Source organism: Aegilops tauschii, chromosome 5 (assembly GCF_002575655.3).
Source record: "Aegilops tauschii subsp. strangulata cultivar AL8/78 chromosome 5, Aet v6.0, whole genome shotgun sequence".
Lineage (NCBI taxonomy): Eukaryota > Viridiplantae > Streptophyta > Magnoliopsida > Poales > Poaceae > Aegilops > Aegilops tauschii.
This window is the reverse complement of record NC_053039.3, coordinates 553578927-553597276: the sequence shown is the minus strand read 5'-3', so window position 1 is coordinate 553597276 and position 18350 is coordinate 553578927. Positions and strand designations below refer to the sequence as shown.

The 18350-nt window shown below is 44.4% G+C and overlaps 1 protein-coding gene across 1 annotated transcript; it reads right to left on the bottom strand.

The window, feature by feature from the left end:
* Positions 1–13902: 13902 nt before the first annotated feature.
* Positions 13903–16424, bottom strand: LOC109744802 (BTB/POZ domain-containing protein At2g46260-like). Its single transcript, XM_040391176.2, has 4 exons — positions 16289–16424; positions 16151–16214; positions 15213–15492; positions 13903–15090 (listed from the first exon to the last, which is right to left on the bottom strand). Exons 1-4 carry the CDS (start codon positions 16370–16372, stop codon positions 14259–14261), a joined length of 1260 nt encoding a protein of 419 aa, XP_040247110.1. The 5' UTR covers positions 16373–16424; the 3' UTR covers positions 13903–14258.
* Between the last annotated feature and the right edge of the window lie 1926 nt (positions 16425–18350).

Genomic DNA, 18350 nt, shown 5'->3' with positions numbered 1-18350 from the left:
ATTCTGTCAATGACCGCGTCATCCGGGAGATTGACTCCCAGCTGAGACAAGCGGTTATGCAACCCAGACATTCTGAGTATGTGCTCACTAACAGAACTATTCTCCTCCATTTTACAGCTGAAGAACTTGTCGGAGACTTCATATCTCTCGACCCGGGCATGAGCTTGGAAAACCATTTTCAGCTCCTCGAACATCTCATATGCTCCATGTTTCTCAAAACGCTTTTGGAGACCCGGTTCTAAGCTGTAAAGCATGCCGCACTGAACGAGGGAGTAATCATCAGCATGCTGCTACCAAGCGTTCATAACGTCTTGGTTCTCTGGGATTGGTGCTTCACCTAGCGGTGCTTCTAAGACATAATCTTTCTTGGCTGCTATGAGGATGATCCTCAGGTTCCGGACCCAGTCCGTATAGTTGCTGCCATCATCTTTTAGCTTGGTTTTCTCTAGGAATGCGTTGAAATTGAGGACAACGTGGGCCATTTGATCTACAAGACATAGTGTAAAGATTTTAGACTAAGTTCATGATAATTAAGTTCATCTAATCAAATTACTCAATGAACTCCCACTCAGATAGACATCCCTCTAGTCATCTAAGTGAAACATGATCCGAGTTAACTAGGCCGTGTCCGATCATCATGTGAGACGGACTAGTCAAGATCGGTGAACATCTCCATGTTGATTGTATCTTCTATACGACTCATGCTCGACCTTTCGGTCCTCCGTGTTCCGAGGCCATGTCTGTACATGCTAGGATCGTCAAGTCAACCTAAGTGTATTGCGTGTGTTCCGAGGCCATGTCTGTACATGCTAGGCTCGTCAACACCCGTTGTATTCGAACGTTAGAATCTATCACACCCGATCATCACGTGGTGCTTCGAAACAACGAACCTTCGCAACGGTGCACAGTTAGGGGGAACACTTTTCTTGAAATTATCATAAGGGATCATCTTACTTACTACCGTCGTTCTAAGCAAATAAGATGCAAAACATGATAAACATCACATGCAATCAAATAGTGACATGATATGGCCAATATCATTATGCTCCTTTGATCTCCATCTTCGGGGCACCATGATCATCTTCGTCACCGGCATGACACCATGATCTCCATCATTGTGTCTTCATGAAGTCGTCACGCCAACGATTACTTCTACTTCTAAGGCTAACGCGTTTAGCAACAAAGTAAAGTAATTTACATGGCGTTATTCAATGACACGCAGGTCATACAAAATAATAAAGACAACTCCTATGGCTCCTGCCGGTTGTCATACTCATCGACATGCAAGTCGTGATTCCTATTACAAGAATATGATCAATCTCATACATCACATATATCATTCATCACATCTTCTGGCCATATCACATCACATAGCACTTGCTGCAAAAACAAGTTAGACGTCCTCTAATTGTTGTTGCAAGTTTTTACGTGGCTTGTATAGGTTTCTAGCAAGAACGTTTCTTACCTACGTAAAACCACAACGTGATTTGCCAATCTCTATTTACCCTTCATAAGGACCCTTTTCATCGAGTCCGTTCCGACTAAAGTAGGAGAGACAGACACCCGCTAGCCACCTTATGCAACTAGTGCATGTCAGTCGGTGGAACCTGTCTCACGTAAGCGTACGTGTAAGGTCGGTCCGGGCCGCTTCATGCTACAATACCACCGAAAAATGATACGACTAGTAGCGGCAAGAAGAATTGGCAACATCAACGCCCACAACTGCTTTGTGTTCTACTCGTGCATAGTAACTACGCATAGGCCTGGCTCATGATGCCACTGTAGGGAATCGTAGCAGAATTTAAAATTTTCCTACGCTCACCAAGATCCATCTATGGAGTATACTAGCAACGAGGGGAAAGGAGTGCATCTACATACCCTTGTAGATCGCGAGGGAAAGCGTTCCAATGAACGAGGTTGACGGAGTCGTACTCGCCGTGATTCAAATCACCGATGACCGAGTGACGAACGGACGGCACCTCCGTGTTCAACACACGTACGGTGCAGCGACGTCTCCTCCTTCTTGATCCAGCAAGGGGAAGGAGAGGTTGATGTAGATCCAGCAGCACGACGGCGTGGTGGTGGATGTAGCGGGTCTCGGCAGGGCTTCGCCAGAACCCATCTGGAGGGGGGGCGGCGGCCAGGGGGGATACTTGCCCACCAAGGCAAGTGGGGCGCCCCCCACCCTAGGGTTTCTAACCCTAGGCGCAGGGGGAGGCCCATGGGGGAGCCCCAGCCCACTAAGGGCTGGTTGCCCTCCCACTTCAGCCCATGGGGCCCTCCGGGATAGGTGGCCCCACCCGGTGGACCCCCGGGACCCTTCCGATGGTCCCGGTACAATACCGATAACCCCCGAAACATTCCCGGTGGCCGAAACTTGACTTCCAATATATAATTCTTCACCTCCGGACCCTTCCGGAACTCCTCGTGACGTCCGGGATCTCATCCGGGACTCCGAACAACTTTCGGGTTTCCACATACTCATATCTCTACAACCCTAGCGTCACCGAACCTTAAGTGTGTAGACCCTACGGGTTCGGGAGACATGCAGACATGACCGAGACGCCTCTCCGGTCAATAACCAACAGCGGGATCTGGATACCCATGTTGGCTCACACATGTTCCACGATGATCTCATCGGATGAACCACGATGTCGAGGATTCAATCAATCCCGTATACAATTCCCTTTGTCAATCGGTATGTTACTTGCCCGAGATTCGATCGTCGGTATCCCAATACCTTGTTCAATCTCGTTACCGGCAAGTCTCTTTACTCGTACCGCAATGAATGATCCCGTGACTAACGCCTTAGTCACATTGAGCTCATTATGTTGATGCATTACCGAGTGGGCCCAGAGATACCTCTCCGTCATACGGAGTGACAAATCCCAGTCTCGATCCGTGCCAACCCAACAGACACTTTCGGAGATACCCTAGTGCACCTTTATAGTCACCCAGTTACGTTGTGACGTTTGGCACACCCAAAGCACTCCTACGGTATCCGGGAATTGCACGATCTCATGCTCTAAGGAAAAGATACTTGACATTGGAAAAGCTCTAGCAAACGAAACTACGCGATCTTTTATGCTATGCTTAGGATTGGGTCTTGTCCATCACATCATTCTCCTAATGATGTGATCCCGTTATCAATGACATCCAATGTCCATAGTCAGGAAACCGTGACTATCTGTTGATCAACGAGCTAGTCAACTAGAGGCTTACTAGGGACACGTTGTGGTCTATGTATTCACACATATATTACGATTTCCGGATAATACAATTATAGCATGAACAATAGACAATTACCATGAACAAAGAAATATAATAATAACCATTTATTATTGCCTCTAGGGCATATTTCCAACACTTGTTGGGTTGGCGTATTTCGAGATTAGGATTTGTCACTCCGATTGTCGGAGAGGTATCTCTGGGCCCACTCGATAATGCACATCACTATAAGCCTTGCAAGCATTGCAGCTAATGAGTTAGTTGCAGGATGATGTATTACGAAACGAGTAAAGAGACTTGTCGGTAACGAGATTGAACTAGGTATTGAGATACCGACGATCGAATCTCGGGCAAGTAACATACCGATGACAAAGGGAACAACGTATGTTGTTGTGCGGTTTGACCGATAAAGATCTTCGTAGAATATGTGGGAGCCAATATGAGCATCCAGGTTCCGCTATTGGTTATTGACTGGAGACGTGTCTCGGTCATGTCTGCATAGTTCTCAAACCCGTAGGGTCCGCACGCTTAAAGTTCGATGACGGTTATATTATGAGTTTATGTGTTTTGATGTACCGAAGGTAGTTCAGAGTCCCGGATGTGATCACGGACATGACGAGGAGTCTCGAAATGGTCGAGACGTAAAGATCGATATATTAGACGACTATATTTGGACACCGGAATGGTTCCGGGTGAGATCGGGATAATACCGGAGCACTGGAAGGTTATCGGAACCCCCCGGGAGGTATATGGGCCTTAATGGGCTTTAGTGGAAAGGAGGGGAAAGGAGCAAGGGAGGCCCCCCCCCCAAGCCCAATCCGAATTGGGAGGGGGGCCGGCCCCCCCTTTCCTTCCTCCCTCCTTCCTCTTCCTTCCCTCTCCCTCTCCAAATAGGAAAAGGAGTAGTCCTACTCCCGGTGGGAGTAGGACTCCCCCCTTGGGCGCGCCTCCTCCCCTTGGCCGGCCCCCTCCTCCACTCCTTTATATACGGAGGAGGGGGGCACCCCATAGACACAACAATTGATCTCTTTGGATCTCTTAGCCGTGTGCGGTGCCCCCCTCCACCATAATCCACCTTGATAATATCATAGCGGTGCTTAGGCGAAGCCCTGCGTCGGTAGAACATCATCATCGTCACCGCACCGTCGTGCTGACGGAACTCTCCCTCAAAGCTCGGCTGGATCGGAGTTCGAGGGACGTCATCGAGTTGAACATGTGCTGAACTCGGAGGTGCCGTGCGTTCGGTACTTGATCGGTCGGATCGTGAAGACATACAACTACATCAACCGCGTTGTGCTAACACTTCCGCTTTCGGTCTACGAGGGTACGTGGACATACTCTCCCCTCTCGTTGCTATGCACCACCATGATCTTGCGTGTGCGTAGGAAAATTTTGAAATTACTACGTTCCCCAACAGTGGCATCCGAGCCTGTTTTTATGCACTGATGTTATACAAGTCATACTGCTTACCAGCATGTCACACTTTGGTTCAGCGGTATTGTTGGATGAAGCGGCCCGGACTGACATTACGCGTACGCTTACGCGAGACTGGTTTTACCGCCGTGCTTTGCACACAGGTGACTAGCGGGTGTCAGTTTCTCCAACTTTAGTTGAACCGAGTGTGGCTACGCCCGGTCCTTGAGAAGGTTAAAACAGCACTAACTTGACGAACTATCGTTGTGGTTTTGATGCGTAGGTAAGAACGGTTCTTGCTCAGCCCGTAGCAGCCACGTAAAACTTGCAACAACAAAGTAGAGGACGTCTAACTTGTTTTTGCAGGGTATGTTGTGATGTGATATGGTCAAGGCATGATGATATATTTTATTGTATGAGATGATCATGTTTTGGAACCGAGTTATCGGCAACTGACAGGAGCCATATGGTTGTCGCTTTATTGTATGCAATGCAATCGACCTGTAATTCCTTTACTTTATCACTAAGCGGTAGCGATAGTCATAGAAGCAATAGTTGGCGAGACGACAACGATGCTACGATGGAGATCAAGGTGTCGCGCCGGTGACGATGGTGATCATGACGGTGCTTCGGAGATGGAGATCACAAGCACAAGACGATGATGGCCATATCATATCACTTATATTGATTGCATGTGATGTTTATCTTTTATGCATCTTATTTTGCTTTGATTGATGGTAGCATTATGAGATGATCTCTCACTAAATTTCAAGATAAAAGTGTTCTCCCTGAGTATGCACCGTTGCCAAAGTTCGTCGTGCCCAGACACCACGTGATGATCGGGTGTGATAAGCTCTACGTCCATCTACAATGGGTGCAAGCCAGTTTTGCACACGCAGAATACTCGGGTTAAACTTGACGAGCCTAGCATATGCAGATATGGCCTCGGAACACTGAGACCGAAAGGTCGAGCGTGAATCATATAGTAGATATGATCAACATAGTGATGTTCACCATTGAAAACTACTCCATCTCACGTGATGATCGGTTATGGTTTAGTTGATTTGGATCACGTGATCACTTAGATGATTAGAGAGATGTCTATCTAAGTGGGAATTCTTAAGTAATATGATTAACTGAACTTCAATTTATCATGAACTTAGTACCTGATAGTATTTTGCATGTCTATGTTTGTTGTAGATAGATGGCTCGTGTTGTTGTTCCGTTGAATTTTAATGCGTTCCTTGAGAAAGCAAAGGTTGAAAGATGATGGTAGCAATTACACGGACTGGGTCCATAACTTGAGGATTATCCTCATTGCTGCACAGAAGAATTACATCCTGCAAGCACCGCTAGGTGCCAAACCTGCTGCAGGAGCAACACTAGATGTTATGAACGTCTGGCAGAGCAAAGCTGGTGACTACTCGATAGTTCAGTGTGCCATGCTTTATGGCTTAGAACCGGGACTTCAGTGACATTTAGAACGTCATGGAGCATATGTGATGTTCCATGAGTTTAAGTTAATATTTCAAACAAATGCCCGGATTGAGAGATATGAAGTCTCCAATAAGTTCTACAGCTGCAAGATGGAGGAGAATAGTTCTATCAGTGAGCATATAATCAGAATGTCTGGGTATAACAATCACTTGATTCAACTGGGAGTTAATCTTCCGGATGATAGCGTCATTGACAAAATTCTTCAATCACTGCCACCAAGCTACAAGAGCTTCGTGACGAACTATAACATGCAAGGGATGGATAAGACAATTCCCGAGCTCTTCGCAATGCTAAAGGCTGCGGAGGTAGAAATCAAGAAGGAGCATCAAGTGTTGATGGTCAATAAGACCACCAGTTTCAAGAAAAATGGCAAAGGGAAGAAGAAGGGGAACTTCAAGAAGAATAGCAAACAAGTTGCTGCTCAAGAGAAGAAACTGAAGTCTGGACCTAAGCCTAGGACTGAGTGCTTCTACTACAAACAGACTGGTCACTGGAAGCAGAACTGCCCCAAGTATTTGGAGGATAAGAAGGATGGCAAGGTGAACAAAGGTATATGTGATATACATGTTATTGATGTGTACCTTGCCAGAGCTCGTAGTAGCACCTGGGTATTTGATACTGGTTCTGTTGCTAATATTTGCAACTCGAAACAGGGACTACGGATTAAGTGAGCACTGGCTAAGGACGAGGTGACGATGCACGTGGAAAATGGTTCCAAAGTCGATGTGATCGCCGTCGGCACGCTACCTCTACATCTACCTTCGGGATTAGTTTTAGACCTAAATAATTGTTATTTGGTGCCAGCGTTGAGCATGAACATTATATCTGGATCTTGTTTGATGCGAGACGGTTATTCTTTTAAAACTGAGAATAATGGTTGTTCTATTTATATGAGTAATATCTTTTATGGTCATGCACCCTTGAAGAGTGGTCTATTTTTGATGAATCCCGATAGTAGTGATACACATATTCATAATGTTGAAGCCAAAAGATTCAAAGTTGATAATTATATTGCAACTTATTTGTGGCACTGCCATTTGGGTCATATTGGTGTAAAGCGCATGAAGAAACTCCATACTGATGGACTTTTGGAATCACTTGATTATGAATCACTTGGTACTTGCAAACCATGCCTCATGGGCAAGATGACTAAAACGCCGTTCTCCGGAACTGTGGAGCGAGCAACTGATTTGTTGAAGATCATACATACTGATGTATGTGGTCCAATGAATATTGAAGCTCGCGGCGGGTATTGTTATTTTCTCACCTTCACGGATGATTTAAGCAGATATGGGTATATCTACTTAATGAAACATAAGTCTGAAACATTTGAAAAGTTCAAAGAATTTCAGAGTGAAGTTGAAAATCATCGTAACAAGAAAATAAAGTTTCTACGATCTGATCATGGAGGAGAATATTTGAGTTACGAGTTTGGTCTACATTTGAAACAATGCGGACTAGTTTCGCAACTCACGCCACCTGGAACACCACAGCGCAATGGTGTGTCCGAACGTCGTAATCGTACTTTACTAGATATGGTGCGATCTATGATGTCTCTTACTGATTTACCGCTATCGTTTTGGGGTTATGCTTTAGAGACGGCCGCATTCACGTTAAATAGGGCACCATAAAAATCCGTTGAGACGACGCCTTATGAACTATGGTTTGGCAAGAAACCAAAGTTGTCGTTTCTTAAACTATGTGAAAAAGCTTCAACCTGATAAGCTCGAACCCAAATCGGAGAAATGTGTCTTCATATGATACCCAAAGGAAACTGTTGGGTACACCTTCTATCACAGATCCGAAGGCAAGACATTCGTTGCCAAGAATGGATCCTTTCTAGAGGAATAGTTTCGCTCGAAAGAAGTGAGTGGGAGGAAAGTAGAACTTGATGAGGTAACAGTACCTGCTCCCTTATTGGAAGGTAGTTCATCACAGAAACGGTTCCTGTGACGTCTACACCAATTAGTGAGGAAGTTAATGATGATGATCATGAAACTTCAGATCAAGTTGTTACTGAACCTCGTAGGTCAACCAGAGTAAGATCCGCACCGGAGTGGTACGGAAATCCTGTTCTGGAGGTTATGTTACTGGACCATGACGAACCTACGAACTATGAAGAAGCGATGGTGAGCCCAGATTCCGCAAAATGGCTTGAGGCCATGAAATCTGAGATGGGAACCATGTATGAGAACAAAGTGCTGACGGAACTCTCCCTCAAAGCTCGGCTGGATCGGAGTTCGTGGGACGTCATCGAGTTGAACGTGTGCTGAACTCGGAGGTGACGTGCGTTCGGTACTGGATCGATCGGATCATGAAGACGTACGACTACATCAACCGCGTTGTGCTAACGCTTCCGCTTTCGGTCTACGAGGGTACGTGGACACACTCTCCCCTCTCGTTGCTATGCATCACCATGATCTTGCGTGTGCGTAGGAAAATTTTGTAATTACAGCGTTCCCCAACACTAGGCTCGTCAAGTTTAACCCGAGTATTCTGCGTGTGGAAAACTGGCTTGCACCCATTGTAGATGAACGTAGAGCTTATCACACCCGATCATCACGTGGTGTCTCGGGACGACGAGCTTTGGCTACTCAGGGAGAACACTTTTATCTTGAAATTTAGTGAGAGATCATCTTATAATGCTACCGTCAATCAAAGCAAAATAAGATGCATAAAGGATAAACATCACATGCAATCAATATAAGTGATATGATATGGCCATCATCATCTTGTGCTTGTGATCTCCATCTCCGAAGCACCGTCATGATCACCATCGTCACCGGCGCGACACCTTGATCTCCATCATAGCATCGTTGTCGTCTCGCCACCTATTGCTTCTATGACTATCGCTACCGCTTAGTTATAAACTAAAGCAATTACAGGGCGATTGCATTGCATACAATAAAGTGACAACCATATGGCTCCTGCCAGTTGCCGATAACTCGGTTACAAAACATGATCATCTCATACAATAAAATATAGCATCATGCCTTGAACATATGACATCACAACATGCCCTGCAAAAACAAGTTAGACGTCCTCTATTTTGTTGTTGCAAGTTTTACGTGGCTGCTACGGGCTGAGCAAGAACCGTTCTTACCTACGCATCAAAACCACAACGATAGTTCGTCAAGTTAGTGTTGTTTTAATCTTCTCAAGGACCAGGTGTAGTCACACTCAGTTCAACTAAAGTTGGAGAAACTGACACCCGCCAGCCACCTGTGTGCAAAGCACGTCGGTAGAACCAGTCCCGCGTAAGCGTACGCGCAATGTCGGTCCAGGCCGCTTCATCCAACAATACCGCTGAACCAAAGTATGACATGCTGGTAAGCAGTATGACTTGTATCGCCCACAAATCACTTGTGTTCTACTCGTGCATATAACATCTACGCATAAACCTGGCTCGGATGCCACTGTTGGGGAATGTAGTAATTTCAAAAAAATTCTTACGCACACGCAAGATCATGGTGATGCATAGCAACGAGAGGGGAGCGTGTTGTCCACGTACTCTCGTAGACTGATAGCGGAAGCGTTAGCACAGCACGGTTGATGTAGTCGTACGTCTTCACGATCCGACCGATCCAAGTACCGAACGTTCGGCAGCTCCGAGTTCAGCACACGTTGAGCTCGATGACGTCCCACGAACTCCGATGCAGCAGAGCGTCACGGGAGAGTTCCGTCAGCACGACGGCGAGATGACGGTGATGATGTTGCTACCGACGCAGGGCTTCGCCCGAGCACCGCTACGATATGACCGAGGTGGAATATGGTGGAGGGGGGCACTGCACACGGCTAGGAGAGATCAACAGATCAACTTGTGTGTCTAGAGGTGCCCCCTGCCCCCGTATATAAAGGAGCAAGGGAGGAGAGACGGGCGGCCAAGGAGGGCGCGCCAAGGGGGAAGTCCTACTCCCACCGGGAGTAGGACTCCTCCTTTCCTTGTTGGATTAGGAGAAGGGAAGGAAGGGAGAGAAGAGGAGAAGGAAAAAGGGGGGCGCCGCCCCCTCCTTGTCCAATTCAGACTAGAGGGGGAGGGGGCGCGCGGCTGCCCTGGCCGCCCCTCCTCTTCTCCCACTAAGGCCCATTAGGCCCAATATACTCCCCGGGGGGTTCCGGTAACCCCCCGGTACTCCGGTAAATGTCCGAAACCTCCCGAAACACTTCCGGTGTCCGAACATAGTCATCCAATATATCAATCTTTACGTCTCGACCATTTCGAGACTCCTCGTCATGTCCGTGATCATATCCGGGACTCCGAACTACCTTCGGTACATCAAAACACAAAAACTCATAATACCGATCATCACCAAACTTTAAGCGTGCGGACCCTACGGGTTTGAGAACTATGTAGACATGACCGAGACACGTCTCCGGTCAATAACCAATAGCGGAACCTGGATGCTCATATTGGCTCCCACATATTCTACGAAGATCTTTATCGGTCAAACCGCATAACAACATATGTTGTTCCCTTTGTCATCGGTATGTTACTTGCCTGAGATTCGATGGTCGGTATCTCAATACCTATTTCAATCTCGTTACCGGCAAGTCTCTTTACTCGTTCTGTAATACACCATCCCGCAACTAACTCATTAGTTACAATGCTTGCAAGGCTTATAGTGATGTGTATTACCGAGTGGGCCCTGAGATATCTCTCCGACAATCGGAGTGACAAATCCTAATCTCGATATACGCCAACTCAACAAGTACCTTCGGAGACACCTGTAGAGCACCTTTATAATCACCCAGTTACGTTGTGACGTTTGGTAGCACACAAAGTGTTCCTCTGGTAAACGGGAGTTGCATAATCTCATAGTCATAGGAACATGTATAAGTCATGAAGAAAGCAATAGCAACATACTAAACGATCAAGTGCTAAGCTAACGGAATGGGTCAAGTCAACCACATCATTCTCCTAATGATGTGATCCCGTTAATCAAATGACAACTCATGTCCATGGCTAGGAAACTCAACCATCTTCGATTAATGAGCTAGTCAAGTAGAGGCATACTAGTGACACTATGTTTGTCTATGTATTCACACATGTATTATGTTTCCGGTTAATACAATTCTAGCATGAATAATAAACATTTATCATGATATGAGGAAATAAATAATAACTTTATTATTGCCTCTAGGGCATATTTCCTTCAGCTATCTCATCTCGCAGTTTCGCGACGTCAACCTTATGATGTGCTTGAGTCTCGGGGGTTACCTCTACTTCCAATAAGGTTGCCAAAGCATCCAAGAACTCACATAAAACTTGAGCCAGCGGGCGCGCAGAGCTGCTCGCTCTGGTTGTCGCCTCAGCTGTTGAACAGGAAGTCATAGCCGCAGCAGTTGATGAATTGAGCACCGGTTGGGTACTGGCCATGAAGATCGCGACTCTGTTTGGCGGCTCATAGGGATCCGGAATACTGTTGCCATCGGAATAGCCACCAAGCCCGCTGTCTTGCAGTTGATACATGGAATTGGTCTCACCGGTCGAGGACCCATCATCAGAGTAGATGGATGTCTCTCCACCAGACACAGATCCTTCTTCAAGATCCACCCCATGGACGAAACCAACAAAGGCGTGCTTCACAGCGGTTTGAACCTTGGCAAGTCATGCGCGCTGAGCCCTCTTGATGACGTCGGTGCAGGTGTCCGGCTCAGGCCCCGACTCGCCAATCTTGCCAATGAAGACGTGGATTCCGCCGAAGGGGACCCGGTGCCCGTACTCAATTGAGCCGGCCTCGGGGCCCCAGCCAGCGCCGTCGATGTAGAGCTTGCCGCGGCGGCTCTTAGTCATCCGGCCCATGGCATATCCCTTGATCCCTGAGAAGCTGCCCTTCAAGAACTCGAAACCACCGTGCGCTGGCCCCATGATGGGTGCCAACTGTCGTGGACTTAACACGGCAGATGCCCTAGCAAAAGGACTTAGGTGTAGAACCATCATAACTAGGTTAGCTTGAAGGGGTTAAATGGGACAAAGGACACAGAGAGTTTTACCCAGGTTCGGCTCCTCTCAACGAGGTAAAAGCCTACTCCTACTTTAGGTCGTATTGCTTGAGTTTCGATCACCAGGGAGTGAATACGCTTGACCTAGTTCTCGATTGATTGTTACTTGAGTTAACCCGCCGCCGGGTCACCCCTTTATATACAGGTTGATGCCCGACGGCTTACAAAGTCCCGGCGGGCTCACACAAACGTGACCGGCTCGGTTTCTAACTAAGCTTGCTTTACAAAACAAGTTAAACATATGGCGGCTCATCCCTTTGGTCCTCTGGTCGCCTCTGGGTCTTGGGCCTTCAATAAGCTTGCTTCATGAACCTCCATCTTCATATCTTCTTGGACCTTATCAGGCCTCTTCATCTTTAAGCCGCCAGTGGCATGACCCGGCCCCTCCTAGGCGGGTCATACCCAGTAGTTATATCCCCAACAGGTAAGGAATTAAACTCAACGATGAGGGATATGTTTCTACAATCCCACATGATTTCAGATGGAAATTCGATCTATAGATAATTATATACGATGTTGATTCCACAAAAAGCCCCTCGATCGACTCATTTTTGTGTGTACAAGCTGAGGGTAGAGTTGTTAAAGAAAAAAACCCTCTTTGGTAGGGTTTCAGACGATTGGGAGCTTTCTCTCTTGATTTTGTCCACAGAGACAAACTCATCAGACGTCGGACCCCCCTCTACAACCACCCTTTCTCGGCGCCGTGGTGCATCGACCCTGCCGCTCTGGCTCCGCGCGACAACAACTACACATTTCTTTATCACGTACATGAATTAGATATTAACATGTACCCCCTCTGTAAAGAAATCTAAGAGCGTTTAGATTACTAAAGTAGTCATCCAAACACTCTTATATTTCCTTATGGAGGGAGTAGTAGTTACTAGTTACTCTATGTGTGATTACACTTTTTTTTATCAATTGATTGATGTATTTATTGATAAAGTATATATTACTCATTGCTTAGAAAACTGACAATCGAACCGGTGAACCGGCGGTCTGACCGATAAACCAGAACCGACGGCCTTGCTAGTTCAATAACCGGTTCGGTTTTTAAAACTATGAAAATATGCCTATATACATCTGTATGTAGTCCTTATTGAAATCTTTAAAAAGACTTGTATTTAGGAATGGAGGGAGTAGATGAGTCTTGGTGCTTCAGTTTCATTCATTTATAGTGGACGGACATAGAGTAGTATCGACACTATTGTCAGGAAACTCTACTCACTTCGTTCCAAAGAATCAAAGTATAGTGCACATTACATTTTCTGAAGTCGAAATTTGTAGACTTTGACTAACTTCATAGAAAAATTATCAGTTTCTAGAATGCCAAATCATTATCATTAGATTCATTACGAAATATATCTTTATATGGTATAAATTCAGTATTCTAGTTGAAAAAATGTTTCTATTTATTTAGAATGGGTTTTTCTATAAATCTTGTCAAAGCTTAAGAAACTTGATTTTTAGAAAACCAACTATATATTAAGGAACTGGAGGATAATAAGCCAGATGAAACTCTCAAGTTTTTTGCAGTTAGCTATAGCAGGACGTCTAGCACTGGTCATCGACCTCGCTTCCACAACGAATGGCCGGGAAGCTCATCGCGCTCCAATGCTTCCAGCTGAACAAGTGCAATCTACTTACACCATTCACATTCAGGCAGCAAACATTCCCGCCGAAGCAAAAAAATAGCTATACAAGACCGCACCAAGCGTGGACCCAAAAGCCCACACTGCCCATATGCCCAGCCAAGCAACAATATCCAAAATTATAACTGAAATCCCTTTGAACTTTGTGACACTTACAACTGCATCTTATTTTTTTTGCAAATCCACTTACAATTGCATCATGGATCCAACAGACCACTTACAAGACAACGACCAACACAGAGAAAGCTTCTCCACATAAACTGTATGATACAACACGCAACAACGACATACAAAGGCAACACACAAACACACGCATATATTACTAAGTAACATGCAGCAACGGCCGGCCCACGTACATCAGCTACTCTGTTCATTGCCCTTCAGGGATGAAACAGAAATCCACGACTGAAGCGTCTGATACTGCACACAAGACACGACCCAATTAACTCTGCTGAGTGAGATATCAGATCAGGTCTGTAATTCAGGCTGCTCCACCAGAGTCAAGTCGGCTCTCAGATATAGCACGCCGTCGATGAAGAGGCTGTCATCAGCAATGAACGTCGACCATGGCATTCCGAAAAGATCACTGCATCCCTGCGACCAATCACCAGTCATGGTGTTCTTATATCCGTACTTGCTCACAAATTTTCCTATCGGCTTTGTCCTTGCAGCAAACTCAATATCTAAACATATTGAGCCTGCCGGCTCATCAAAAATATGTAATGATAGGGCAAAGCTGTACGATGTTGCCTGCTCAACCATTTTACAGTTTGCCAAGAGATAGAATTTGTGCCCTGCGAGATGGAACATTTGCGAGCATATACCTCCTGATGGGAAGAGTCGGGAACACTCGTCACGCTTTAGATCCATGTAAACTGTAACCTGTGGGCAGGGTTGATTAAACGCAACCACTCTCAAAAGTCTGAAGTCGTAAGCTCGCTCAGCAAATTGCCAACATGTTGTCACGTTTGCTGCAAGACCACCTTCCATCTGGTTTGGGTATGCTTTGTGTAGAAGTACCTCAGCAATATGCTTAGTTAAGTACTCATGGTCTATATCAACATCTTCACATGTTAGGACCTTCTGCAGTGCATCACAGCTCATATTACTGAATCGTACCAGTGGAAGTAAGCGATAACTCAAGACCTTGCGTCTTTCCTCCTCCGAATAATAGTATCGCACACGGGCCCACTTGAGCAAGAAGTAATAAACCACATCTTCACATAGCACGTGTAGGTCACTGCTCAAAAAGATGGCTTCGATTCCAACAAGAGAGATGTTCATCAGTTCATCTTGGAACCTGAAATGAGATAAATAATGCTATGAGTGACATATAAATGACATAATTAGTGACATCAATGTCAACATTTTCTCCGAAACGAATAGAAAAAATAATTGCTCCATCAGATAGTGGTCACTTACTTATCAAAATCCTTGTATTTATTGGCAAGGAATCCCTTCGCTGCACGTACTAAACTCTGAACTTCAGCAGCCATTAAAATGGAGCATGGATGGCCTAGGTATAGCAGTGCAGATTCTGTGGTCATAGGCCGGCTTATGAGTAACTGACTGCAGTATCTAATGCAAGCAGGAACCTCAAATTTGTCAGCAGGCATTAAGATGTCGAGCAGAAGAGTGGGCTCAATTGTCGTCAGCTTTCCACTGTACATGAATCTTAGAAGCTCCATAAGGGAATTTTCTTCTGTTCCAAGTAGAATGAAAACAGTAAAGGCACAAGGATTAAGAGAACGGTACAAAAAGGAGAAAAGCACCACCTTGGATTAACCTTTTCCAATCATGGAAAAGTTATATCTATACTATAATAAAAAAACGTATGAGTTGGTGGAATCCAAACGATCTCAACATTCGATACAATTAGATCCAATGGCTCATAAATTAAGTTTCACCTTGCAAAGCACCTCATAATTGCATATTAATTACAAAGATACTTGAGAGAGTTAATTAATCCATGAATTGCCCACATCACTGACTACAGAGACGACACACACTGGTGGATACTCTATATGATAGCCCTATAGTACTGGTTACCTACCGCCATCGCTTCGCAATCCGCACTACGAGTTTGAATTATCAAATGAAATTAGTTACCATACAATTAATTATTAACCTCAATAAGGAAAGTTCTTCAGTAATTTTAAGAAAGTGCGAACATGCACTTAGACACGTGTGTGTGAAGTCTGCGTAACTAGTCCTATAAGTGGTAGAATCTACAAAACATAATATTTATTTACCACAAATAATCAATGTTTAATATACAAAATATAAACGGTAACACAACCACAATAGAGAATTAGAATAAAAAGTAAGAGGAAGAATGTTATAGTTAAGCTAAATATTACCTGAATCAGCAATCCTAATTCTTGGATGTGACTCATCAGATTCTTTCATGCCATTTGTGAAAAGCTACGAAACTGAAGCTTATTAGAAACTTGAACTGACTACATAACAAATACATTTCACATGGCTATGAAAAATACCTTTTGAAAGAAAGGACTTCTTGCGGCAAGAATCGCCGAATTTATATGAAGGGCCTTTACTGCTGAAATTGGTTTGCCTGCCATGGTTGAGGAAGAGTCAATACTCTGTCCTTCATCAGCTGCAAAAAAACAAGATCAATGAGAAACAAGACAACTAGGAAAGTAAAATGTACAGAGCAACCATTAGATAGATTTTCTTCTGTTAAAATGCTTGGAACATTCTGTTCAATGGTGCAGATTCGTTTAGTCAATCTTCAGATGTATGATAAAATGGTTAAAATTATCACAAAGATTGAACGGCCATTTACTGCAGCCAGCAAGCATGCCTGCAGTTCAGTGAGCAAAGTGATCATAGATGTATCCAAATTCCCAATGACCCAACAAGAATTTCGTATAACTTTATCAGATAATTATTTTTCAATAGCCAAACTTACAAAATGCCTTTTGAAAGGTTTCAGAAACTTGACCAAGAATTTCAGAACCCGCGATTCCAGAAAGGACAACAAAGTAGTAAAACTTCAGGTTTCAGCTTGAGTAACTTCTTTCCAAAATTTCTGAATTGCATCGTTGAGCACTTCCACTGTCCAGTCGCTAGTCTCAATTGCAGTGGATTGATCTTATTTTACGTTTGCAGGAACAAGGAATATTGAAAAATGAAGTTAACAGCACTGCCATATCAAAATGTTGGACTAGATATTTGTTGCATCATTGTCATAAGTATGGACACTGGAAGACATTTGTTGTTTTCTCTGAATAAGTTTGATGTTAATTTAGTCGAGCCCAAATTTCATTGTCATTTGTGTCGTACATTTCCACGATAAGACCTCAGGTGAAAACTTACAATCTATACAACATGAATCTGTAATACTTAAACATAAGAGGTTGTCAAGCAGCCTAATTGACATATTACATGCTTGAACAGGCAAGTGAGGCAACATGGCAGTGGAGAGTGGAGACTGCAGAGTTCTAAAGTTTTATGTAGTTCTTCCCTCCACATCTCCTCTCCAAATATAAAGGATCATATTACTAACATATGAAATAGAATATGAAGTCGCGAAATATTTTCTCCAGCGTTCCAAATACAAATCCATAGTCAAGTACAACATATATAGTAATAATATGTTCTTCCTTTTCTGGGAAACATTCAGAAACATAACAATTGGCAGATTTGGCGTGTGGATAATACAATCTCCGGTTCAAAGCCAATCTACATTTCTCTACAAAATTGAGGTTCGATTAAGTGAGCATGCACCGCTGTCATTGTCAGAGACCCCTCACATGGGGCAGAGGAAAAAAACTCGTAGAAGGCCACGGATTATGTGACGTTCCTCCAAGTCATGTGCTCGGGCACAGAAAGCCGTTCCCGTGAACAGATTTGTCGCTCAGCCTTAACTACCATCCACACGCACACATATTAGCGCATTAATAAATGAATAAGAGGTTTGGGTTTCATTAGATAGGTGTATATATTGCGGTGACGCGCACGGCTTGGTTACCGGGGATATTTCCTCCCGCCTATATACCGGTCCGGAGGGAGTGACTCCAGAGTCCAGACGCTACACTCAATTGCAGTGTGTTCATCTTATTTTATATTTGCAGGGACAAGGAATATTGAAAAAAATAAGTTAACAGCACTGCCACATCGAAATGTTGGACTAAATATTTGTGGCATCTTTGTCATATGTATGGACACTGGAAGACATTTGTTGTTTTCCCTGAATAAGTTTGATGTTGATTTAGTCGAGCCCCAAATTTCATTGCCATTTTTGTCGTACATTTCCACGATAAGACCTCAGGTGAAAACTTACAATCTATACAACATGAATCTGTAATACTTAAACATAAGAGGTTGTCAAGCAGCCTAATGACATATTCCATGCTTGAACAGGCAAGTGAGGCAACATGGCTGTGGAGACTGCAGAGTTCTAAAGTTTTATGTAATTCTTTCCTTCACATATCTTCTCCAAATAAAAAGGATCATATTACTAACATATGAAATAGAATTATGAAGTTGTGAAATAATTTTTCCAGCGTTCCAAATACAAATCCATAGTCAAGCACT

Coding starts and splice junctions, on each gene's coding strand:
- LOC109744802 (XM_040391176.2), bottom strand. CDS start 16,372: ATGGCAGGCAAACCAATTTCAGCAGTAAAGGCCCTTCATATAAATTCG. Junction 16,215..16,288: donor GAAGTCCTTTCTTTCAAAAG/GTATTTTTCATA, acceptor TCAGTTTCGTAG/CTTTTCACAAATGGCATGAA. Junction 15,091..15,212: donor AAATACAAGGATTTTGATAA/GTAAGTGACCAC, acceptor ATCTCATTTCAG/GTTCCAAGATGAACTGATGA.